The 26,968-nt window shown below is 42.2% G+C and overlaps 1 protein-coding gene across 3 annotated transcripts in view; it reads right to left on the minus strand.

Annotated features, from left to right (window-relative positions):
- Positions 1–15,135: 15,135 nt before the first annotated feature.
- OCSTAMP (osteoclast stimulatory transmembrane protein) overlaps positions 15,136–26,968 on the minus strand; it is a 206,796-nt gene continuing 194,963 nt past the window's right edge. For all 3 annotated transcript variants that reach the window (XM_078650471.1, XM_078650469.1, XM_078650470.1), the window contains exons 2-3: positions 24,828–25,854; positions 15,136–15,507 (exon numbers count right to left, since the gene is read on the minus strand). In XM_078650471.1, coding sequence (XP_078506597.1) covers positions 15,187–15,507; positions 24,828–25,793 — 1,287 coding nt within the window. In that variant the 5' untranslated portion in view covers positions 25,794–25,854 and the 3' untranslated portion in view covers positions 15,136–15,186. The remainder of the gene's footprint in view (positions 15,508–24,827; positions 25,855–26,968) is intronic.

A 26,968-nucleotide genomic window follows, 5' to 3' on the forward strand; every position in this document is an offset into this window, starting at 1 on the left:
ATGTTCCTGAGGCTTCAGATCAGGAGGCCATTCCTTTAGGGCACCCTGGGTTCAAGCAATGCAAGTCCTTTTCAACCCGGCAAGAGTGCAGCAGGCTGCAGTTCTGCATAGCAGGGCAGCAGTCCAGCAGAGTGGTAGTCCTTTCAGCAGCCTAGCAGTCCTTCTTCCTGGTAGAGTATCCACAGGTCCAGAAGTGTACTGAAGGGTTGTTGTCTGAGGTGCAGTATTTATATTCAGTTGTGTCTTTGAAGTGGGAAGATGTTTCTAGAGGCACACCTTTGAAGTGTGCAGGTGCCCTGCCTTCCTGGCTCCGGCTCCAGACTAACTACAGGGTCTTTGCAGTTGTTTGTAAGGATGCATGATACAGCCTATAAAGTGCAGGTGGGGCTGGGCCCAGCTCCTCCCTCCCATCTTGCCAGTGATGGCCCAGCTAGTCACACCTAACCTCCCCATTGTGTGTGGTTGTCCAGAAGGAATACACAAAGCCCAGTTGTGACCCACACCCAGTCATGTGACCTAGAGACAGACTGCAGGCACCAAATGGCTAAGGCAAGAAAATGACAACTTTCTAAAAGCAGCATGTTCAGAACTGTAGGATTTTAAATTCCCATACTAGAGACACCAAACATGAACTGGTGGCCTATTCCCATTTGGAAATTACACTTATAAAATATAATACGGTAACTTCAATGTTATCCTATGGGAGAGGTAGGCTTTGCAGTAGTGAAAAATACATTTTTTTCACTACCAGGCTATGAAAAACTTGAAAGTACAGGTTCTTCTTTTTAAATACATTACACCCTGCGCCGTGAGCTATCCAGGGCCTACCCTAAGGGTGACTTATCTGTATTAAAAAAAGATTTGAAAGTGTTTTACTTTGCCAGGTCGACATCGCAGTTTAAAACTGCACACATACACAGGCTCCAATGACAGGCATGACTCAGGTTTAAAGAGCTACTTAAGTGAATGCCCACTAGTAGCATTTAATTTACAGGCCATGGGCACAGGTAGTGACACTTTACTAGGGAATTACAAGTTCAGTAAATATACCAATTGGGTATAAGTCAAACTAGCATGCTTTAAGAAGAGCACACAAGCACATTTGCACTGGTTAGCTGTGGTAAAGTGTGCAGAGTCCTAAGGCCAGCAAATTCAAAGTCAGCAAAAAGAGGATGTCTGAAGGCAAAAGGATAGGGAGAAAATCACACCAAGGATGCCAGGCCTAAGACAGTTCTAAAAGGAAATAGCAACTAATGATGCCACTGGTTATTCACATATATTAAGTATGGCTCTATGACATTATGACTTTTTAATATACCCCATTGCCTTAAAGTAGGTTTTGTGAGTTCAATGGATCCTCTACAAAAAGCTAAATGGTTTAAAAATAAAAGTTTGACTTGTGTTTTGTATGATTTAACTGCAAATCCTAGGTTGCCAAATAAGTGCTGGCAACCAAGTAAAGTAAAATTAGCTTTTATATATCTAATCCACAGATATTCAGCCCTAACACCCATTATAATACTACAGTTTATTAGAGCATGTGGATTCATCCAAATCACAATCCATATAGGAAGTGGTCTTTTTTGATGATGTCCTCAATGTGCCTCAGCTACATCTTCAGTGCAGGGAATACTAGGAGCGGAATCTGGTACTGTTAAGTGGTGGGGTGGGCGGGGGTAACACAAAAAAGACAAAAAATTAATAAAACTGCACTCCCCTGCTCCTACGGTCGCCGTCTACCTCCCAATCTTGGTGTCCATGTCAGGAACCGGGTGCACACTGTGCAGGCTCCAAGCTCCCAATCCCAGCACTGCTCACATGTTGGGAATAGCTGGGATTGGTCTAAGCACCTCGGTTTGGCCCTCAGACTTGGACTGGGAGCCTGTGGTAGTTTCTCTGCCTAGCTGTGTTGTACTAAGTTCAACTAAGTCCAACTAAGGCTTGCATGACGGTTTTGTCAGCCCTCTGGAGCCGGCCAAACCATTATGAGATTTAGCAGTGTCTATCACTCTCCCCCTCCTCCCTGGTGTTGCAGCTGAATCGTCACTGTGGCTGTCCCCGCCCCTCCCTCTGCTGTCAGGACGCCAAATAAAATGATAATAAAAAGTTTTATTATTTTATTTGTCCTTGCCTCTGCTGGCTTTCAGCTGGGGGTGACGCTCCTCCGCCATAGCGGATGAGCCACCCCTGACTAGGAGTACTATGAGGTACTGAGAGCAGAAGACGTCAAAACAAGTTTTCTTCTGTTTACAATGCGTCAGCATTATAATATCCCCTTACCCCAGTCCGTTATATATCGCTGTTAAAAGTCATTGAGATTAATAAATATCCAATATAGGAACAATCAGTTTGCCTCCTAGTTTAGTATAGAGGCTAAACATAACCCCAATGGCCTGTGTGAATGTTTGATAAGGTAACACGGAATCATATTTCAAGGATAAACTGCCATAAAATAACAGTTCCAGATAGGAGTATGTCAGTACCTTAACCTAGCTCATTTCTGGCAAATTAAAACAGTGCTTAATTTAACTCCCCACTCCACATGTCATTACTTGGGACTTCGAGTAGTTGGTATTTAAGTTCAGGCTTGTCACAAGTTTTATAAAAGTGTCAATTAATAGTCTCAGGGCTCTTTGGGTTTGGGCTATAATTACAGCATCATCCGCATATAGGAGAACTCGGATCCCCATTCTATCCACAATTGGAGCGTGAGTGCTGCAGCTTAATAAATGTGAATAAATGGGGGGCGTGGCTTGGACGGCGGTGGTAATGGCCGCCTAACCTTATCCCTGCCTGCGTAGGAGAGCGACTTCTTCGCCCTAGGAGAGAATCATCGAGCCACCAAACTTCTGGGCACTGGATTCCAGCTCCTGACATCATGGAGCACACTCGGTGAAAAGATCTTATTCGAAACCAGTGGATAAGTGCCCCATTCAGCACCCGTGCCTCTGCGCCGGCCAGCGCCCGGTCAAATGCGAAGGGATACCAAGATCTACTCCCCCCGCACTACCCTTTAGCTGCGGACTTCACCTACCTGCCAATGAAGCCTCTGAGGTGAGCCACCGCTTTTACAATCCATCGCAAGTGCCCGGCCGCACACAGTAACAGATTTGGAAGCTTTTACCGGCTCCCGCGTTCCCTCGCCGCAATGCCTGTCCTCAATATGGCGGCCGCCTTCATGCCTGAGCGCGATAACGATGTCCTGAGGGCCTCTAGCAGCGCAGATGTACATCCCCGGCCTCACCGCTCTAGAGCCACTCTGAAATGCGCCCACAACCCTGCGTCCTTATAGCAGAAGCAGTCCCTGTGCGCTCCATCGACCAACAGCAACCGGACCTCCCAGGGGGACTTGCCTGACCCCAAAATGGCAGCGGAAAAGACACATTTCTAGCGTGAAAAGCGCTATTCGTAGATTGAGGGCGCCATCCATGCCCAGGTACACCTGGAAAACCCAAATACAGCCACCAAGGTCACCAATGCTGATCTCAATGCCGCTCAGGTCACAGAACTCAACAGAAGGATCACTAATACTCCCATACTTTCTGTAATCGTCTTCTAGTGACCCTATTCCTTGCGCAAAGAGCTCCGCTGCCAGTCCTGAGACAACTGGTCTTCTTGTGTGCCCCTCGCCTCTCTGCCCAGCCACTACTCTACCACCACAAGATTACCAGAGGGGGTTCCTGAGGTCAAGTGGCAACACCTCGACCGTCACCATCACCACTTCTGCAGAGTTACGGAGAGTTAGAGGAGCTCCTACCCAGCAACCACACTGCTCACTCAGGTACCACGTGGCGCTTCAAAAATACCAGATGCATCCCACTTCTGTTGTTTCACTCAGGACAGTGATTAAAAACTTCCTCGGCCTTGGCCCAACCATCTTCTTGGTCCTAACCCTTACGCCAAACTGGATAATTCCCGCCTCATCGCTAGCCTGCTACGGAAAACTAACAAAATGGCAGAGGGGATTGATAAGAAGAACACCAAGAAAGTGAAACCGGAATCGTCCATTTCTGACTCGCCCATCAAGGTAAAAGCAGACCTTAATAGTACCCTGGATATGATCCTAAAAAAGCTGGCGGAGGTACATGATCTCGCAAAATCGACGAAAACTAATACTGACGCTATGCAGCTTGAACTTACTGCGATAAGAGCGGACATGAACTCGGTCCACAAGAGCTTAGACGAAGCAGAGCAATGGATAAGCGTTGTTGAAGACAAATCCAACCTCTCGGCCAAAAATATTTCCCAACTTCAAAGATCGACCGACTCCCTCAGACGCCAAAATGCGGAATTGGAAGACAGGAATAGGAGGGGTAACATACGCATATTTGGAGTTCCTGAGAATGCGGAGAAGGATCCTGAAACCTGCGTAGCCTTCCTGGAGGCTAGGATTCCCTCAGTGACGGGCATCTCATTTACCCATGAATTTGAGCTTGACCGAGCTCACAGAGTCCCAACCTTCTTCCCTCATGGATACAAAGGCCCTCGTCCGCTGATCTGTAAACAACTGCGATTCCAGCACTCTGAAGCTATTCTACAATTCGCCAGACGTAATCATTCCGTCACCTGGGGAGGCCACAAAATTACCTTCACTCAAGACTACTCGAAGGACACGATGGAAGTCAGAAAAGGCTTCCTAGCCCTAAGGGAAAAACTGAGGTCCAAAGGTGTACAGTTCTCCTTTGCAGGCCCGGCGAAATTCAAAATCATTACCAATGGCAAACCTTGCTTCTTCTCCAATCCTAATGAACTAGCGCTGTTCCCGGAAGATTCACCTACGCAGGCAAGGGACTCTTCTGTCTTCGCATCTAATAAAAGGAAGACGGATGGACATGAATCTGATCAATCGAGCACGGGTCATGGTTGAGCTGCCCTCTGTCTCTCTGTGACCTACATTCATTTTGTATATGCCCGTTTTCTCTATACTGCCTGCATATGCCTACATATGCCAGCTTACATCCCTACCAATTGTAAGTCCGTGCTTGTGCTCGTGCTAAACTAGCTGGCTTCCAATCCCAAGCTGACCCTCGCCAACAGGTAGGCCCTTCTTTTACCTACTTTTGGGTCCATCGTCATGTAACTAGACTATTCGCATTGATACTTGGAAAAAACTGGAAGACCTTTGATCCAAAGACTTGCCTACTGACACTATGGTTATGTGTTCCTGTATTGGTTTGATGATAATGGTCTTTTAGACTAGCTTAAGATATACACTACTACGAAATACTAGTTAGTTTTTCATGAGTCATGTTCTTACATTTTGACTCTAATGTAATCTCTTTTCTGAAATGTATTGTTCACACCGGTATCCCCTGCGTAGTAGTCATCATGCTCTATTGTATTTCCTATAGTTATATAGCCCGGTATAGTATTAAAACTGGTAGCCCCGACCATTTCCTGCATTTGCGGTCGCTTTCTCTAATGGCTTAGAATAACCTAAATATACCCTGTTAGTAATACTAGTTATAAGATCTCTCCTGTTATGATGACATTTTTGACTCATCCTATGTTGTGCTTGGACGGTTCTGCCGTCGCTACTCCTATGTTCTAGTTCTGGGGGGGAGGGGAGGGGGAGGGTTGGGGTATTGAGGGTGCGGGTAGAGGGTGTGGGAGGGGGAGGAGGGGGGGAAATCTTTTGGAATGTTTCAGTATGCCTTTTGTACTTTTGTTTTGTTTTTTGTGTTGTCTTTCCATGCTCAACAGTACAGTTATCTAACAAATAGAAATACTACCGGCTGATTGTTTGTCACACGTTCATTCAGCCCTTTTCTGACATACTCAAAACGTATCGCCGAGCTAGGCCAGTTCAAGATCCAGAAACCGCCCATACAGTAACTCTCACTACAGTAGCTTTCTTAATCCACAGGCGATACCCTGCAGCGTCATGACCCACACCAAATCTATATCGGAAGGCCTTAACATTGTCTCCCTAAACGTCAAAGGGCTCAACCACCCGGTTAAACGGAGGAAGGTCCTAGAATATCTAGCCAAAGCCAAGGGTGACATTTCCCTATTCCAGGAAACCAAATTATCCAACGAAGACGCTGAATTTATCAATCAGCACTGGATTTCACACACCCTATGCTCCTCAGCCGTACACAAAAAGAGAGGGGTCTACATTTATTGCAAAGAAATCCAATATCTCCGTTGTATCACATACTCAAGATACTGATGGTAGGCTAGTCATGGCTCGCCTCCTAAAGAACGATGATCACATCCATGTCCTGAATATTTATGGCCCAAATGGAGACGATCCGATCTTTTGGGATTCCCTCTCCCCCATACTCGAAACAGTACCCCAAGATGAACTACTTGTGGTTGGGGGGGACTTCAACTTGCCTCATGACCCGGCAATAGATCGCCAGTATCATTGTACCTATCACCCCACACGCTCACACGATAGTTTGAAACGCCTCTGCTCAAAATTTGACCTACAAGACTCTTGGCGTCTACAGCACCCAGATGGTCGTGATGACGCGTTCTACTCGACTCCCCATAATTCCTACTCCAGGATCGATTATATCCTCATCAATAGCCCCTTCACTCACCTTATTGAAGAAACCAACATTGCCCCCAAACTCGTATCAGACCACTCCAGCATCCAAGCTAAACTAGTAGGCGCCAGATCTATTCTTCCCCCAAAGAGGTGGTGCTCCAATTACGATGTTTTCACTGATCCAAAAAACAAGAAAAAAAATGAATCGGCCATACAGGACTACCTTGAATTAAACGATACTCTGGGCTCGGACATAGCGAATGTCTGGGACGCACTTTAAGCCACTATACGAGGGGTGATTATTGGTATTAGGGCGCAAACTAACAAGGCACTAAATCTAGAGCTTGTTACTTTAGAAAGGGACATTAAGAGCCTGGAATTATCCCATGCAGCGAACCTCCATAATACCTTGATTCTGAATGACCTCACTAAAAAGAAATACGAATATAACGCGATCCTGAGCAGAAGAGCGGGGGTGTGGGTTAATACATTTAAATCCATGAGGCTGTGTGAAGGTAACAAAGCAGGGAAACTATTAGCATCCTATCTAAAACATAAAAATAGACAATTCAACATTGCCTCAATCAAGGATCAAAACAACACTATCCAGACTAAACCAAACCACATCCTACACACCTTCAAGTCCTTTTACGAGGACCTGTACAAGAATAAATTAGACTTTGATCCTCAAGCGTACCTGAGCTCCCTAGACCTCCCAAAATTCAATGACGCAGATAATCTGAAACTGAATTCCCCGTTTTCCTTACAAGAAGTCTCTGACTCCATTAAAACCCTCAAACGCAATAAAGCACCAGGCCCCGACGGCTTCTCTGCCGGTTTCTATAAGGAACTTGGGCCCGCATTAAGCCCAACCCTTCTAAAATTGTTCCAGTCCTTTCCCTCAAAAAAAGGAGTAACGACAATGAGTGAGGCCACCATTATTATCATTCCCAAAGAGGGGAAGGATCTGCTACTAACAAAAAATTATAGATCGATATCTTTGATAAACCTGGACTGCAAGATCTACGCCACAATCCTGGCATCCAGACTAGACTCGATCTTGCCTAAATTAATCAGTACATCACAGGTTGGGTTCCTAAATCATCGCATGTCTAATGACAATACGAGACTTCTCTGCCATGTTATAGAAAAGGCCAAGGCGTTTGATGCCCCCTCCGTGGCGATTACCTTAGACGCGGAGAAGGCGTTCAACAGAGTCTCTTGGCTCTTCCTTAAACATTGTATGTCCACCTTCAACTTAGGTAACACCTTCATAGATATGGTCATGGCTTTGTATCTCTCCCCATCCGCTCGCATTGCCATAAATGGCTCATTGTCAGATCCATTTGGCCTGCAACAGGGGACCAGACAGGGCTGTCCCCTCTCCCCATCACTCTTCCTCCTGGCAATGGAGCCTCTCATTGCCAACATTAAAAAGAACGACAACATCAAGGGAGTAAGCTTTGGGGATACGTGTGTTAAACTAGCCGCATACGCGGATGATATCCTGATAGTGACTGAATCTCCGGAGCCTTCCATCACTGCTTTGATGTCAACCATTGAATCATACTCCACCCATTCAGGGTATAAACTTAATCGAGAGAAATCGGAGGTCAAACCGCTAAACATCCTAGCCACTAAAGACATGTTGGGGAACTCTGGGCTCTGCTGGCAATCAGGGGTTATAAAGTACCTGGGGATAGAGTTTGGGGACTCCCTTATGGAAACCCTTCTACAAAATGAGAAGACCACCCTAAATAAAATAAAAAAAACAACTAGATGGATGGTCCCATCGCTTCATCACGTGGTGGGGTAGAATAGAAACCATCAAAATGATGATCTCCCCCCTGGTAAACTACCTTAGTTCAATGCTCCCTCTAACACTCACCCAAGATTTCTTCCATAAATTGGACCAATCTATAGCCAACTTCCTGTGGAAAGGGAAAAAAGTGAGGATCAGCATTAAAAAATTATGATTGGACAAATCATTAGGAGGGGTCAACCTACCGGACTTAGACACTATGAGACCGCTTTCCTAGTGAGACAAGGTGCCCACTGGCTAGCCCCCGTGGTAAACTGCACCCCAGTTTGGCTGGAGTTTGAACAAGCGATCCTAGACGGAATCACCCCGGCTGCGGCCCTCTCACTCAATTTAAATGAACTAGCCCACTTGAAATCGATCTTTCGCAACACGAAAACGGCTCTTCTTAAATCATCGATAAATTTCTAGATCATAGCATATCCCACTCGGGTTGGGAGTCTTTATGGAACAATCGATACATACTGCACAAAGGCAAACACCTGCATAATTCTCAGTGGGTTAAGAAAGGTATCTTCTTCCCGCACCAATTATTCGAGGGGTCATACTCTATCCCGTTCAGAATCTTGCAAACTACCTATGGCCTGGCGCCTCTAGAGTTTTATACCTTCCTAAACATAAAAGATGCACTCTCTAAGGCGAAACTCTCCCTAATACCACCCTCCCTCCCATCTTATCTCAGTAGATTAAACAGACTTGGACATCAAGTGTCACATCTTTACAAACTTATTCGCCCCCAACATACCAATCTCACCGCACCACTCACTCAGTTTTGGTCTGAATCTACACCGATTTCGGAAGCGGACTGGGCCAATACCTGGGAATCTTGCATGCAACATAAAATTAGAACGACTTTATCCCAGACCAAATATTGGTTCCTCCACAAAACCTTCTGGACTCCCGCGCGTCTTTATGCCCATAACATCAGCCAAGACGCCTTCTGCTGGAATTGTAAACGGGCGGAGGGCGACCTCGCACACATTATTCTACATTGCGACTGTGTTACCCCATTCTGGGACAAGGTATTCGACTTCATCAGTAAAATTTTCCCCATCTCCCCGTCCAGAGAACTTTCTTACCTAGCTTTTGGTTTCACCCTAGAGCCCTCCCTCCACGCCAACGACAGGGCGCTACTTGATCTCATGCTCACTGCAGCTGTTAAAATTGTACTCAGTAATTGGAAGGATTCTAACAAGGCTACCTTTGCTTGCTGGCTCAACTGGATAATTAGCCTCAGGGGAGCGGATAACATAGCTCTCCAACAATCACCATGGCGCCCCCCTATGAGAAAGATGTGGTCTACCCTTGACAGTTATTTTACCACCCATAAACCACCTTAGAAATATCTCTCCCCCAACCCACCCCCTCGGATGCACTTAACGCCATCACAACCCAACAGTATGGAGCTAATATGATACTTTGATTCATCCTGAAATCCTGAGTCCCACCTACATATCTATGGTGCTATAATTTACATGAAACTGTCCGGATACACTGCCTACAGAAGTATGTATTATTGTGTAACCTACTGTATATTGCTTTTTACCCCTTTTCGCTTTATTGTACTGTACTGTTCTTCTGTAATAATGTATGTTTTTAAGTCTGTACTATTTGTATTTTATTTAATACTGAAACACCCAATAAAAACCTATTTGAATTAAAAAAAAAATGTGAATAAATATCATTTATGTACAAAATGAACAGCAAAGGAGCTAAAATGCTGCCTTGACAGACACCAAAAGCCAATTTAAATGTTTTGATTTGTTTCTCCCCATCAGCCAACCTTACCCCTGCGATGAGATCATTAGGCAAATCAGTCAGGAATAAAATAACTGTATCATTTAAACCCAATTTTTCAAATTTTTCCCACGGTTTTGATTAGATTACCAAGTTAAACGCAGATGGAAGAGTGCATAAAATTCAAATATATCAGACTTTTTTTTTTACACAAAATATATTTAGCTATAATTGATGTTAAATTAAAACACTGATGGGGCCCAAATGTTCCCAGAAACCATATTGACAAATGTGAAAAATCCCTCTGTCATACGCCCAGTTTCTCAACCTATTAAATACAAATATGCCTAAGATTTTCATTGAAGAATGAATGAGGGATATATTCCTTTAGCAAGCCGAGTTAAGTCTATTTCCTTTTTTAAAAGTAGGAATAATAATAACTCAAGAAGACCCAGGAAGGAGGGTCCTTGTCCGCATTTGACTGGTTAAACACAGTCGCCAATAATGGTGCCCGGGGTGGCATTTTGTAGTAGTGACACTCGTAGACAACATTGTAAAAATAGGTATGTTTATTCCCACTTATACAATAAGATGGAACACTGGTGGGAAAGGGAACAATCTCTGCTACACGCAAGTGCACATTACAACTTGTCAGTAATTTCATGGTGACACCATTTGGGCCTGAAGCCTTGTTGGTAGAACTCTGATTAATAGCTAACAATACTTCGTTACTACTGGCAGTTAATAGCACATACCGTGACAGTAACCGAAGGAAATGTTGGAACAGTAATACAGCTTGGGTACAGAGGAGCTACAAGAATCAAGGTTAAAACGTCACAATGAATGTTGAATGTTTGTCCTTTTATCGAGTTCACCAATTATGCATCAAGCAGCAATGATGCAACGACATCTGTATAGAAAAATACCCATGTTTGCTAAGAAACACTGCCAACGGTCTGTTGGAGTGCAACCTAGTAATTCAATAATCATGGCAGGCTACAGACCACCACCCAGTGAGCGATTAGGGTACTCCATCTCTTTTCATCAACTGATGGTGCCAGAAACAAAAGATGCAAATCCTGTGAAAGCTGGCACACGATTGGCCATGCTTTTATTAGGCTGAAAGCTTGGGGGAGGGGTATATCTTCTATAACATAAAACTCAGAAGAGAGTGACCATGACCTCAGAATATAAGACGAATATGGCCTTTTGATTTTTTTCCTGTTGGATAACATCTGGCTATTCAAAACACACCTTAGTAGCAACCGTTCGTAATGCACACATGTATTTCAACAATGGTAGCAGGCTGCAAAATTCCACCTAGTGACAGCTTTCTGTACTTCATTCATGTCCATCAAGTGCTGGCCATAATATTAGATTTAGATCTGCTTTGTTTCAGAACTGCAGTAGATTGATATCCAAGCAGATCTTAGGGATTCTCTCTCCTAGACTAGTTTGACCTAGCAGGTTCTTTCAGGTTCCCTTCAGTTTGAAAATTAATTAAGTGAGGCAGGGATGTGGTTGTGTGATTGAGTGTGAGCTACAAACTGTCCTGCTTCCTTACTGAGACATATGTTAACATCTGCACTGCCTGTCAGTAAACATAGGTCTTGTCCTGTGGCAATTTGCTATGATCAAGGTATACCCACTCCCTGGTTTTGGAAGTGAGATCCCATTCTAGACCATACCAAATCACGTGACCTGGAGGTTCTATAATTAACCCACCATGCTCCACCTAATTACCACAACACAGAATTTTGTTGGATTCAGGTTTCAACAACTCTCCACAATTTCCAATCTATCCTCAGCTTTGGTATGATCCCTGAATATCGAAATAAAAGTATCAATATGACACATTATCAGGGACAGAATATTGAACAATTAAATATCAACAGCTATGTCTAGATTTTCTATACCTAACTCCACATAAATGTGACTATGTGGTACATATATCTTCAAGGTACATATTTTTGGAGTTAGGAATAGTAAATCTAAACATCTCTAGAAAATCTATTCTTTACTTTTGATAGTCTGCCCTTGATATTCAGGAGTACAATCCTTAGATGCAGAGAGAGCTGAGGAGCAGAGTTAATGATACAGCCTATCAGATAGGAAAATGTGCTAACCTATACTCTAGTAAAAACATCAACACTTTGTAGTGATTTAAATACCTTAAAAAGTAGTGGTTCCGTATTCCTCACCTTTCCCCTGCACTTCCAATCCCTTCCTCCCCCCTCTCCCTCCCTCACCCCCATTCTCTTTGGGTTTCATTGGGTGGGGGTTACTGAGTACTGCGATTTTCGTCCATATTCTACATTATATGAACTTATAAAGTATGCACATTTATAGTTCATAATGCTATCACACTTAGTACTGAATGGATCAGTATAATAGATATTATAACTCAGAATATATTTATGGCTAATACTATCTTATTATAGAAAAATGCAAACAAAATGTCTGATCTAGATTATGTATACATATATATCATCCGCAGTCCTCAATAAAAATGTGTGGAAAAAAAAGTAGTGGTTATCAGTGGCTACAAATTTGCGCGTGTTTAATACCAACAGAAACAGTGTTTATCCAGTGTTTATGGAACGTTTTTCTTTTATTATTGCATTCTGCACTGATAGTGCATGGTACATAAACAGTGTACGTACAGTGTATATAAGGTGCACATTTATTTTTACAAATAAAACTAATTGCAGTACACCATACAATACTTCTTCAGTGAATGTTTGGTCATGCGCGCTTGCTCTTTCCTTCTCATTTAACCTTTTATCAGTGAAAAGGCCCTCTCAACATTGGCACTTGAGACGGGCAATGTCAAAAGACCCAGTACACAATTTGCTAATTCTGGCCACTGACATATCTTTCCATGACAATACTGGTGCACCTGAAGATTGTGACTGGTGTTGCATCAAATGCATTGAACGCAGCACCTATGCCATTAGAGTTATTGAAGCGGTCAAAATAAAGAAGCCCTTTTAAAAGTTCGGAGAAAATTCCCCTTTAAAGAAGGGATATAGAACTTGTGCAGAGTACCACTGTGAGGCTTCCTTGACTTCAAAAAGCATGGACCAAAGATCCTCACTTCTCTTGCCTTTGGCATCATCACTCAGCAGAAATTCTGTAAACTGTTGCCACTTGGATAAGATAGCATTCAAGGCCTCACTAGGATCGAGAACCACCAGCCAAATGACACAATTGGGATAACTCTGTCTTTGATGCCACACAAAGTACAAAATGAGAAATATTTAAATTTTACTTCCGGTGCACAACAAATCAGTGCACCAGAATGGACGAAAAAGTCAATAGCATTCTTCATTAACTCCGAAGATTGTAAAGATCCTTTGAGTATTCCATCTAGCAAGTGGAAAGAATCTCTTACAGGGACGCACTTCAGCTCTAGTATTGATTTTGACAAGTCATCACACAACTTTTTCACATACAAAGCTGAATCACTGTAAATACAAACAATATCTCTCTAATCTTTGTTGAACTTGGTAAGAATTTTTTGCAGCAGCATTCCAAGTGACACTGCTTTGCACGTGATCCAAATCTCTGGTGGCATATTTTCATCACTACCCCAGATGCTTGGTGATAGCACTCTTTTCACATGTACATGTTACTACACCTTACATTGAATGTTTAAAGCCTGGGATGTTTGGAAATTCACCTACTATCAATACTGACTCGATAGAAAAGGGGTCTGATGTATCAAGGGGTTTTACCCATTCTCTGTGGGTAAATGTGATGGTACATATTGGGAAAAGTTCTTATGAAACCAGCTATTTTATTTATCAGTGAAAAATCAAACATAGTCAAAATTTCATACACAATTTTGATATTTCCTGAGTCTCTATAGTTTCTAAAATAAATAAACAAGACCTTTATCTAAACCCTGCATCTTTAGACCAAAAAACACACACATGAAAAAAATCAAAAGGAAGAGGAAACAATATTTTAGTGACATCCCTAAACAGCAAAGCTCAAGCAGAAAAATATTAGTCCAGTCTTTCTTGCTGCTTCCTTGTATAACAAAGTTAAATTTTATTGGCCCCTTCAGGAAGAAATAAAAATGGCTCTTTCACTCTCCTTTTCCTTTCTTTGAATGGTTGCACAGGTGTTTTTTCAGTGTTTAAATGTTTACACTGGTGAGAGCTATTTCCCTTTCCGTGAGATTTTATCAGTTATTATAGGTTTAAACCTAAAACAGGATAACCTAAAAATTTATCACTGACACCATAGTACACCTTTGTCAGTCTCTTGCTCATTTGCTACACTTCTTTGTGTGAGACTTGGATTGTTCATAATCCCTATTACTTCCATGTTGTAACATTGATGGCAGCCTCCCACTCTGAAAATTGTTCCAGCACCACTGCCCCTGCCTTAGACTGGCACTGCTGTGAGGACCCTATTTGACCACAGAGATGCTAATTTGCCACTGAAAACTCAAATAGCATTGGTCTCTAGAAATCGTTTACCGTCTAAAACTTCTAAGAGTATTGCCTTTGTTATCTTTCTCCCACTGGGTATGTTCCCAAATGCCTTTATTTAATCCAGACAAGACTTCTGTAATGGGGGTTATGTGTAATTACTTGCATACACTCCTCATAGGCATCAGAATAACCACTACAGAGTGCAAGGGCACAATCCCAACGCAATTTTCAGACTATCCACATTGGTTTGGGGGGGGTACACAAGCAGCACACGTTTCATGTACAAACATTAATACAACACCATAACATGTTTCAAATCTATTCCTCTGCAGTTGGAAATTCAAGTGGTGTCACTGATGTATTCTGCATTAAATTTCGCAATTATTTATGTCCAGCCATCCTTAGGCAGGGCGTTCCCTCCAGCTAAAGTCTTAACATTCTCTATAAGAAGAACACAGTCTATTTATGATTACACTGACTACCTTTAGTCCTGTTTCTACTTCAGCAAAATCACCGATTTAAATAGAAACTTCTCCATATAAGACCAGGAACCAAGGTAGGTAAACAAATCCCCATGATGAGAAAATAGAGGTTTTTTTTATTAACAGTATTGTACACTTTAGAAAAAGGATCTAAAGAATTATTTCAATTTCAGTTTATCAAATGTCAACAACAAAACAGCTTCAGTTTTAAAAAAATACTTTTTGCTTTCTGCGATGTTTCTGTAAGAGTTTTTGAAAGAGATATTGAATCCGGGCCTCTTCTTGTTTCTCAAAAAAGGAAGCAGAGATTTTTCTGCATAGACGGTGAGCGTAAGTTTGTAAAAATATCAGTGCGCATGCGAGGCAGTAGATGAGAGCCACTGTGAAAATCGCAGTGCTTTGTGGGGCGCGTGGCTGCAGTACACAGTGACTCGAAACAAATGACAGCTCAGTTTGGTACTTCTTATCAAACAAGTGATTTGATATCTTGCCGGCTCCAAAATATAATGGCATTATGGATATTTGTACCTGCAATAAAAAGTAAGTTACTGTAAAAAGATATATATTATGTTTCAAAATTGATTAGCATAATCAAATTTGTTTTTATAAGCCATTTTGTAACCCTTTAACACATCTTGGCACTGAACAATAAATGCTGATTGCTACTCAACTTTTATCGCCCTCCGAGGATAATAGGCTTAGCGAACCACAAACTGTGACCAGGAGGTTAATCACAAATTTGTATAGTGGATGCATTAGTGCTTTTAGTCACCCTAAGCAACCAATGCACAGCTCACTTGAAACAGTGGGGCGTAGGAAAGTTTTGCTGCCCTCAGTTTTACATGCAATTAAGTATCCAGTTAACGAAGTGTGTTAGAAATAGGACCTTCTAGCGGTCTGCGGGCCAGGGGCTGTGTTACACAAAGTGCCCTGAGGGCGCAACAGGTGTGTGCACCCTCTTTGTGCAACTCCAGTGCACTTTGATATTACTGAAGGGGATGCAGACGATTGTGCTGCACCTTCTATAGTAATAATGATAGCACTGGAATATATGTAGCGCCAACCCTATCTCAAGAGACCATTTTCTCATTTGCATGGGGGCGTGGCAAATGAGGACATTTCTTTGCTTCTGTGCCCTTGCCATATTATGGATGTGGACACAAGCAAAGAAACCTTCAGGAGGTGCAGTGACAGTACGCCACAAAAAGGTGGCGCTCTATCAGTGAGCCCCTTTAGGGCAGCCCTCTGGAGGTCTCATGGACCGTCCAGACATGCCCCGCAAGTGAGTGCAGTCATTCATTGTAATCTGGCCCATTGTTCTTGCTTGCGCCGAGCACACCTGTTAAAGATTCCGCATGGCGTTAACAAGAACAGTGCACCTGATACGTAACAGGGGCCAAGCTGTACAAAATACTGGTTGGAAGAAACTGGTTTCCGAACAGTTAAGAATTTGTGGCATTACAGGGATGGTGGCCTGCGAGGGTCAAGCAGACAGCCATGTCTGTGATTACCATTAAATAAAGTAAACTTTTTACGTTGAAAGTTAGTTGAAGAGTTGGCAATGGTACCTGGACCAAAATCTACCCCCCACAGGTTTTTTTACATTCACAAAGAGAAGGCCATTCAGTTTTCCAAATATCTGATCACCTCCAACTAAGCAGTCATTAACTTTTCAATATTTTGCAGGCAGATTTCGGTTGCAAACCAATGATACATTTCATTCAGATTCAATATTTGGGTGGGATGCCCACAGCATACCCCTTCCAAACAGAACATTGGTATGGAGGTCACAATCCCATTTTAGAAATCGGCCAACATTTATTGACTACTAAAGTGTGATTTATACATACTGATTATCCTATTTAGCAGTTGCAAATTCCAGATCAGAGTGTTTGCATTAGTGCAATAGGTTCGTACTCCTGGTCCTACGTCTCGACATAAAATAAATATTTGCAAAACTGTAATGGAGATTCTCTTATTTTCTCAGTAACAGTATTTAGCTAACATGTTCCGCAATTATAACATCCCAAAAAGGTTAGAAGCAGCAAGAGCCTCATAGAAAACAGACTTTTAATTCAAGAAGATACTTATACTCAATGTGATGCTTCACTTCATGATTTTTAGGTCTAGACTAGAGACAGTGTAATCATGTTTTGTATCCTTATGTAATTTAAAAAATCATAATTAGAAAATGCATACAGATACACATACATTTGGTCAGTCCTCATCCTCTATTGGTTTGTTTAACTGTCATTCACATTTTTCCTTCCGCCCACCCAAGCATGCAGCATAGGCCAGTGGGTCAATCAACTTCAGTCATAGTTCTCTTGCACTATGAGTCAATGTATTGTTATGGTCACTTGCACATCTAGCTCAAAAGAAGTGCACTTCAGTGCAGAGGGCCAATACTTAGCTTTGCCGTTGATTTCGTCTTTCCATTCTTTATCCATTTTTAAAATATGTTCACCACAGCACACCTCACACAACACACAGGATACACTGTACACATATATATACTAAAAGTGGCTTCTGGACAGGCCTCTACAGCCACTAACGTCTTTGGTAAGCCCCCTTTAGGCATTTGCTCAATGGGAGGTTCATCAAGTTTTGGATTAGCCCAAAGCATTTTGTAGACATTACCTCTTCCACCATTTCAACCAATATAATTTATTTAGTGAGAGGTATACAAAGCAGTCGGACCAATATCATGTTTAATGCACTTGTGCTCTGCAGTGTTGAACAGAGTCATCCACCAGAAACAGCTCACTCGGTAGTGCACTGAAGACACATGTGGAATGCCAGTGGTCCTTGAAAATGACAAAATGATTAATTCCTATGTTAGTAGACATTTGTTTAATATCACAAAATTCAAATATATATTCTGTGCTTGCACTACACCAGTAATGTTAGAATATAATGCACTACAAATTGTACACATTGGGTCCTATTCAGAAAGGTAAATTCACACTTGAGTAAATGTATTCACACACTTTGTAGTAAATGTACTTATTTTGGCAAGTCACCTTTTCCGAGAAATGTATTACAAAGTGTAGACTTAAATGGCTCCATCCCTTGAAGCAGGGTGGAGCCAAAAGTATAACGTTACTACAGTAAAAAAAGGACCCAAAATAGTAGAAAATGTACTTCAGCTCACACTTACGTCAAGCACCACATGTAGCCAACCGTTGGCATTGCAACACTTTCCCGTAGAAAATAGGAGAGGTAAGCACTTAAAATAGAAATCCATAGCAAATGATGTTAAATTAAGTTTTTGAATCTCAATGGGCTTACTGTTTTGTAGGTGGGTGTCTGACCCTTCCTAATCCTCTGCTTAGTCCCTCCTGAACCCCTTGCATTTAGAAGTAACTATTTCCAATGTTTAGCTACTTCTCCAAATATTTCTAAAGTAATTATCCCAACATGTATGAAGATCTACCTATAGGAGAGACAGAAGAGTCGGATAATTTCACCTGTAGAATTGCAAATTGATGTTTGTAGTATATTTAATTAGTATTACTGTAGTACTACTTTATAGACTACAAAATGCAGTTTGTGAATCACTCACAATATTCGTAAAGCTCACCTGGGTGACCAATTATCATTGTATTTTCTTTTTTAACATCCCAGCTTCTATATTTAGCACATTGAACATTCTCTTTTTATTCCCAAATGTGATGTGGAGGTAGCAAGAGTCTTGTTAGTGAGGTCATGATTCGAGGAGTGAATATCCAGTGGATCTGGGTCCAAGAAGAGGAGCAGTTGAGAATGTCTGACACAGTCCTCCTCTATCCTCTTAAGCATACGATTAACACTAAAGCCCCCAGCCCAACAATGAGCTAAAAGTTCCTCTGCATTCTCTATTCCATGTTAGAGCCTGTTTCGATTTCTACTCATACAGGGCATGTTAGTGTACTTGGCCCAGGGAATGAGTCCGTTAATTTCTACAACCAGGGCCTGCTACTGCTTTCCCTTACTGCTTTCTAATGTATCCCTGTCTTTATTCTCCAAATTTTATTATCTGCCGTCACCCAACTCCTAACATCCTGTTTTTCCTCCTACAGGCCCGTCCCCAGGTTATTAGTCTTCCCTCAGAAGTAGGGGTGAATGTGGATGCCTTAGCACCCCCTCAACCCATGTTACGGAAGCAATTTACACCAGCACTGTTTTTTCAGCTAACTGAATTAAATTTGCCGGAATATCTTGCAGTTTAACATTTCTGGTTACATGTATGGATATATAAGATCCAGCTTGGTTATTATTGCGGCCCAAAAACACAAGACTGTCCTAAGCCATCACCACCCGGATCTGGAATAAGTTATATTATGTTATCTTGGAGGCACTTGCCTTGCAACTCTGTTGGAAGTGAGGGTGACTTTCATCAAGGTAATAAAGCTTCCATCACAGACCAAAGACTGATAGCTTATGTTAACCCTGTCTTTCTATGACTTGTTACTAACCATGTGTCCTGTCCCGGACTCTTGGAAAGGGGCAGAGGTGGTCACGATATACAAAAAGGGCAATAGGGAGGATCCTGCCAACTACAGGCCGATTAGTCTAATTGGCGTGATACAAAAAGTGGTTGGCAGGGTACTCCTAACAAGAATAAGGTCGTGGATGGACGAAGCCAACGTCCTTTAGCATTTTCAGGCGGGGTTCAGAAAGAAAGTAGGGACGATTGATCAAGTGTTTAGATTCTTCACTCTACACTGGAAAGTAGTAATGATTGGGAAGGGCAGCCTATACTTGGCCTTTATCGATCTCAAGACCGCGTTCGATCTGGTCCCCCGGGCCAAGTTATGGCAAGTCTTGCATGAACTGGGGATTCACCCCATGATTCTTGATTTTACAAAGCACCTTCATGAGGGGAATTATGCCAGAATTAGATGGGGTAATCAGGGCCAGTTAACAAGAAGGTTGGCAGTGAAAAGGGGAGTACGCCAGGGTTGCGTTTTAGCTCCAACACTGTTTTCTCAGTTTGTTAATGGGGTGGTGGACCATCTGAGAGAGGTTCCAATAGATGCCCCAACCCTGGCTGGGGAGAAAACGCCCACCCTCCTATTCGCAGACGACACGTTATTGGTCTCAAAAACACCCTCAGGCCTACAAAAACTGCTGGATAGATTTAGCCTCTTTTGCCAGCTACGGGGCCTAACGATCAATACAGAGAAAACAAAATTTATGACATTTTCCCCCTCCAAACGTTTTAACAATAATATTAACCTGAATGGTACTCCCTTGGAAGTTGTGGAGTCTTTTGAATATTTGGGGATTAGGCTGAATAATCAATTGAAATGGAACACTTATTTAGCCAAAATGCTCCATAATCATAGAAGACTAGCGGGAGTCATTCTAAGAGAACAACATCTCTCAGTTAGTAGACCAATAGGCCCGGCTATCGTGGTCTATGAAGGCAAGGCACTCCCCACAGCTCTTTACGGGTCGGAGCTATGGGGATTCGAAGATGTCTGCGAGCTCGAAAGATCTGAGAACAAGTTTTTAGGGGTTTGTTATCCCTGCCGCTCTCTACCCCCTTGACTCCGCTTCGCAATGACCTGGGAAGGCAGTCGTTTACCAACACTGCTAGATTACGCCCTTTATTGTTCTGGGTGCTCCTGAGAAGGACCCCAGAACTGGCAAACTATGCGGCTGCATTGAACGAGATTATCACTCTAGACACAGGGAACAAGATTAAACTGAAGCAGTTGGTGAAAGAAATTGGTTCGAAGAAGCTTGGGCAACCCAGATCGCGCCGGCCAAGCAATCTATTAAGAAGGCATACTGGGAGTGGGTGAAAGGGGTGGAGGCACGTAAACCCAACAGGGGGACCCTAACTGAACAGTTTTTAGAGCACAATCCCGTTGCTAAATTCGAGCACTATCTTGACTTTATACAATCTCCCCGCGATAGATTGCTGTACATGAAGTTCAGGTTAGGAACGCTTCCACTTAACGACCTGGTAGCGGGTTGGCAGACTTATTGCTTGCCCTCTATGAGTTACCCGGGTTGCCAAGCCCCATCAGAAACGCTTCCCCATTTCTTCTTTGCATGCCCTGCTTATAGGGCTGCAAGGAGTAAATGGCTGAAACGAACTTGTGGAAATCTTGGCTCTACTGCCTACAGGGCTGCACTACCTTTGTTCAAATCTGACACTTCTCTCTTAGTATGATTTGTGCGGTAGCAAAATACTTGGGCAATGCCTGGCTAACACGTTTAAAGTTGGTAAAACTCAACAAGAGCTAGTGTCCCAAGGTCCCAAATGCTGCTATACGCTGACTGTAATTGAAATTGTTTTTATTGTATATAGTGTCAAAATTAATTTTAAAGGACTTTTAGTGATTTTATTCTGTTAACTGTGTATGAAATCATCTTGTTAACTGTTGTATAAAATGTTGGATTTTATGCTAATTGTTGTATGAAATGCTGGATTTTCTATTCTAAATAATCTGTGTATGCTTTTATGATATTTCATATCGAATAAAGTAATACAACAACAACTAACCATGTGTAAGAAATTGGGTTATTTGTTTAGGGGGGAGAAAGCCCTGCTCAGGCAATAATCACAATCCTTGTCAGGGTGAACCACAAATGTCATCAAATTAACCTGTGCTAAACCCTCTGGAAGCTTGAAAGAAAGTAGTCAGGCTTAACTTTGAGGCAATTTGTAAAGTATTTATGCAGCATATGTGCAATAGCACATGCTACAGCTTCATATTGGTGGCCATCGTGGGCTATCACTACTATAGCACAAAATGAAGAACTTGCATTGCCAGTTGTCGCTGGTAGTTGCTGTAGAGCAAAGAGTCGGGTTAACCAGAGCTTTGCATTTGGCGGTCATTACGGCCAGCAGAATCTCAGCACGAATGGGCCAGATCACAGAAGAGCCCACAACTTTAGAATTACTCCTTTTCTTGTTGAGGAGTGGACTCTGATGTCAGCCACTGGTCCAGGAACTGGGATGGCACCTTATGGGGATCAGGGCTCACCCTACAAGAGGACAGCATGGCTCAGGTAGATCCAGTTACAGGTCCAGGCAGGTCCAGTTGCAGCAGGTCAGCTGGGCATTTGCAGGAAGGCCTCTGGAGTTTGTTGTGTCCCTGTAGCTCAGAACAGGAAGTCAGCCAACTGGCCCTTGTAATCACACACGTGACCCGCTACTCCAGAGGCAATGGATTGATATGCTGTTAATATCACCAAAAAAACTCATATGAAGACCACAGAAAAATAAATAACTTTTGAACTACTACTTTTGGAATAATTTCATGACAATTAATGGTGTGCCTCACCTGGGGATGTATTAGCATGTCCATGCGTACACAACTTCATCGGTGTTTTGACGGAAACACCACCCACAAGAGCACACTAAACTGAGCAACTTCCTACGAACTTTTATATACCTTTCGCAGTGCACCACCTACTCCTCTTTCTATTCAGAGGTGAACTTACTCATTATGTTTGTGTATGTGATAAGAGAGGATAGACTTGTACGCCCAAGTAGACTCAAGACTTTGCTGTTCCAAAGAACAGATCACCAAAAGGCAGTTAGCTTCTCCTGCGCCTTGAGACCCTCACGGGTGACATGGCACGCTTTATAAATCTCTGATTGCTTGACAGTACCATGTTAATTGGTTTGGGTGCTTTTTCATTGCCTTTGAGAGTCACCAGAATAGTATAACTACTATTGTGGAGGTAATGATAGATTCTATCAATCAGGACAATTGGGTGTTTCACCTTCTTTGTCTTATTCTATAACTTGGAACGTGGAATCAAAAAGTCAGCAGCTACTATTTCACAAGAAGCGTGCACAAATTCCTATGCTGTAAATGTGGAATGCAGAAATTCCTCTCTGCAAAGAAAGGTGGGGCTGCTAAAGAGATATTCATAAAAATTTACATTTTGTTGTGTACCTAGAGTTCTCAGGAGCACACTGATGTGTTTCTGGCAAACCAGTCATGAATATTTGGTGACACTAGGGGGCATATTTACAAGGAAGTCGTGGAGCGTGGCCTTAGCCTCCTTGGCTTAACGCCATGCTCCGCCACTTCTGAAATGCAGGGCTGCACCGTATTTACTAGAATGCAGTTAAGCCTTGCGTTTCCCCCTGCGATGGCACTAATTTAGCTGCCTAGCGCCAACGCAGGCACCCGTGCAGCAAGGGTGCCTGTGTTGAGGGGATGATTGTTTATGTGCAGGAAAGTGTCCCTTCCTGCACATAAACAATCTGAAATGGCGTTTTGAGACTTCTATATGTGCTGCTTAATGCAGCACACATGGAAGTTGCAAAACCTAATTTTCTTTTTAATGATTGTTTATGTACAGGAAGGGACAACTTCCTGCACATAAACAATCAATGGAGTTTTCCTGTTTCTATATGTGCTGCAGAACGTAACACACTCGAAACAGCACAAACAAGGGGAAATTAAACATTTCTCCTCGTTGCACCAGGGTAAGACCAGGTTTTCCCTGGTCTTAATTTTGGCGCTGTCTCATATTTACGCACCCTTGTAAATATGGGGCAGTATCAAAATCAATGGGTGAAACTCTCACCCCAACACCTATTGCCCACCTCTTTCACGCTAAGTATAGCGTGAAAGGGTGCCTTATTCACAAGGCTTCGTACAGCCATGTTAAGTGAATTAACACCGCCTTGTGAATAAAACGATGCTCCTATCGCCACCACAATGTCTAGAAAAGAGACGCTGTGGTGGCAATAGGGGCTTGTAAATACGCCCCTAGGAGTAAAGAAACAAATTTTAATGAACTTTTATAAATGTTGGGACTAAGTTGCAGCCTCTCTGGCTACATATGTATGGCCCTTTCTGGGATGAGCATTTTGGTACAACATTTAAGATAACAGAGGAACTGCTAAACTACATTATCTAACCTCCAAAGGAGATTTTTGAACTTAAAAAGTGAATGTTTAATTGAGATCACACCTTTTCATTCCTGCAGGCCATCACAAGTCAACCACAGAGGGTGCCTAGGTCCTATTCTACATATGTATAAGAGAATCATGTGTTATACAGAGAGAATTGGGACAAGGTAAGCACCGGTAAACTCTTTCCAGATAATTATCAATCAGAAGAATTAACCCAAGTAAAAATGTAAATAGTCATGTTTCTAATTCTACAAAGCACAGCATGGCTATCTTTCATAATACACTCTGTGAGGGACCGTAAATTCCAAATCTGCTATCACACAAACCTTTAAGGTGTGAGATTGTTGGGCCTTTGTAAGTGGTCAAGCACAGCTCACATAAAGACTGTGACTTCTCTCTCTCTTAAGAAGCTTGTAACCCTATTGAGCTCACTTTTGAAGAGTCTACCTTTTAATGCAAGGTGCTGACATGGAAAGTCCTTTTTAAGAAGAATGCCATAAGGCAGCAATACTGGACCACTCTTTTTAAATTGTAAGTAGCTTTGAACATTAACACAATGGAGAGCTGCTAAAATTGTGTACCTTCCTTGCCTATTCAGTGGTGGGTGGATAACTAGATGAGGGTCTCGAAGACGCTTATTTGAGAACGAAGCCTGGTTTAGTGCTGGCGATTTTACAATGCTGTGGTCTGGAAAGTACAGGGATCTGTACCACATGTCAGAACAGCAGGGTTTGAGATAAGCAGTAGTAGCATTAAAAGATAAGACGAAGCCTAGCTAGGGAGAGCAGGAATCACAATACTATATCGATAGAATCGATTTCCTGGAAATCCTGAAGTTGAGATTCCTTCTAGTTGAGGATAAAAAGGGAAGGAAACAGGCTTAGGAAAAAGGTAAATGCATACAGTATGTACAGAGACATGCATATTAGACACAGTTGCTAAGTGGATATGTCAGATGTAATATTAGACTTACATTATACATTATTTCAAGATTCAGCGGTACAGTGGGGAAGTTGTCAGCCCACTCCCTAATGGCCACAGCAAGAAAAAATACAATATGGTCCATCACGATGATCACAGCTATCATTGTAAAGAATAAGGATAGGCTCAAGATGCGAAATAGACAAGAAAAACATTCTTCTTTTGACAACTTCCATCCTGTTGATTTTATTAATTTTATGGAGCTGGAAGTAATTATATCCTTTTTGTTGTTCCTTTGTGCCAAATCCTCCAACTTCTTAGTGATGTATATATTGTTGAACTTAAGATTGGTCAAGTAACTTTTCAAGTACCAAGCAGACTGCGAAAGTAGACACACCACAAAAAAGCAGGCTATAATTCTGTTGCTGCCCAAAATTGTTTCTGCCACAACAGATTCAATGTTGGAGAAATCTGTCTTTATCTTCTCACTGAAATTAAGCATTTGATTTCTGACTGTAGACTTATCAACACTGGAAAAGAATTTCAAGCCCCCACCATTCTGCTTGAGAGTAACTTTTGTCACCTCTTGACCAAATTCCGTGGCTGATTGCTCCAATATGGTTGTTGAGTTTAAGAGACTTTCTGAAGAAGTCTGTGAGATACATTTTAAAAACTCCAACATCGTACAAATGTTTTCAGCAATATTTGGAAAGATGTGGAATGTTATAATAAGTGAACAGGTTGACAAAAGGAGTCGCCTACCCTGTTTGGTGCCCAATGTGGGGATGCTGATGGTCATAACGCAACGGACAGGATGAACAAAGACAAGCAGAAGAAGAAATAAGAAACTGAATACTGTAGATGTTGCAAGTGACAGTCGAAAACTGTATCTCAATGAGGAAAACATCCAGTTGTACAAAAGGCTGCCAGATGATATTGTGATGCACAGGCATATTGATAGCAACAAACATACATCTTTGTAGTTTTCAGGAACTGGCTTTGAATACACACTCCACATGTCCAGTAAAAAGCCCTTTATTTTGGGGTAAACAGTTTGAAATTGGTTCCATGATGTCAACCTGTAAAAATAAAAATCAGTATTTGGATTACTATGCAACAAAGAAAACATTTTGAAATATATAAAATCATTTGATGCATTAACAATATCTGATGCAAAGTAAAACATCATAAAACTAGCAGATGTACACAAAAATAAGATGTCATTCTACATTCATGAATGTATAAGTAGTGGAATGATACCCAACCAGAAGTATTACTATCTTTATTATGGATGGTGTCTTGTAGACATTCAATTCAATGCCATTCACTGCAATGTAGCCTCAAAAGCTATTCCATGTTTTCCAAAGTTAATAAATAATTTAAAGCTAATGGACAAAAAGGCAAGACCACTAAATTGTTTACTTTGTTTTCTACTACAAATGTTAACACATAATGGTATTTTATCGTATTATACATTATTTAAAATAGCAATGTACACCAAAGACTCTTATCTCTGTAAACAAGTGAGCTAGATACGATATCGGGTGTCTGAAGCATCCTATGGGGAGACAGCAATTACTTCCATCATTATAAGTCATCACATTTCTTTCTGTATGTGGCCAACTCCCACTGCACTTGGCATTTTAGCCATGCATAGCGGTGGGCTGCAACACTCAGCCTTCAGCAAGATGTGGCCAGGCACCGTGAGGGTTAGCTGCAGGCAGCCAGTCCCATTGTCTTCTTGCGACATTTCGCCAATCTCAGCTGCACAAGGCCAAATGCCGTTTGTAGCAAGGGTTGGCCACAGGGCACATTGTACTCTGAGTGGTCAACTACTACTGAACATAGCCTTCAGCCATGTGCAGTGGGGTTGGCAGCAGGAACTGGACTTCATCCATGCCCTGCTCTCAACCAGCCACATGTGGAATTCTGTAAAAGCCAACATGGGTCTGGTGATGGGGTAGGTTCACCCTGACTTCTTATGCTCTTTTTCTTTTTCTTTTCCCAACACGGTGCTCGATGCACATTGTTAAGGAATGGCAGCTGCAACAGAAATGATCGCAATGATGGTCAGTCAATCCGAACATGGCAGATTTGCAAAGAATGACAGTTGAAAAGGACTCTCGCAACCAATATAGTGCCTTTAATTTTTCAAATGGAGTTATGAAATTTCAGTGGATTCACGAATCCACA

The sequence above is a fragment of the Lissotriton helveticus genome, chromosome 7 (assembly GCF_964261635.1).
Source record: "Lissotriton helveticus chromosome 7, aLisHel1.1, whole genome shotgun sequence".
NCBI lineage: Eukaryota > Metazoa > Chordata > Amphibia > Caudata > Salamandridae > Lissotriton > Lissotriton helveticus.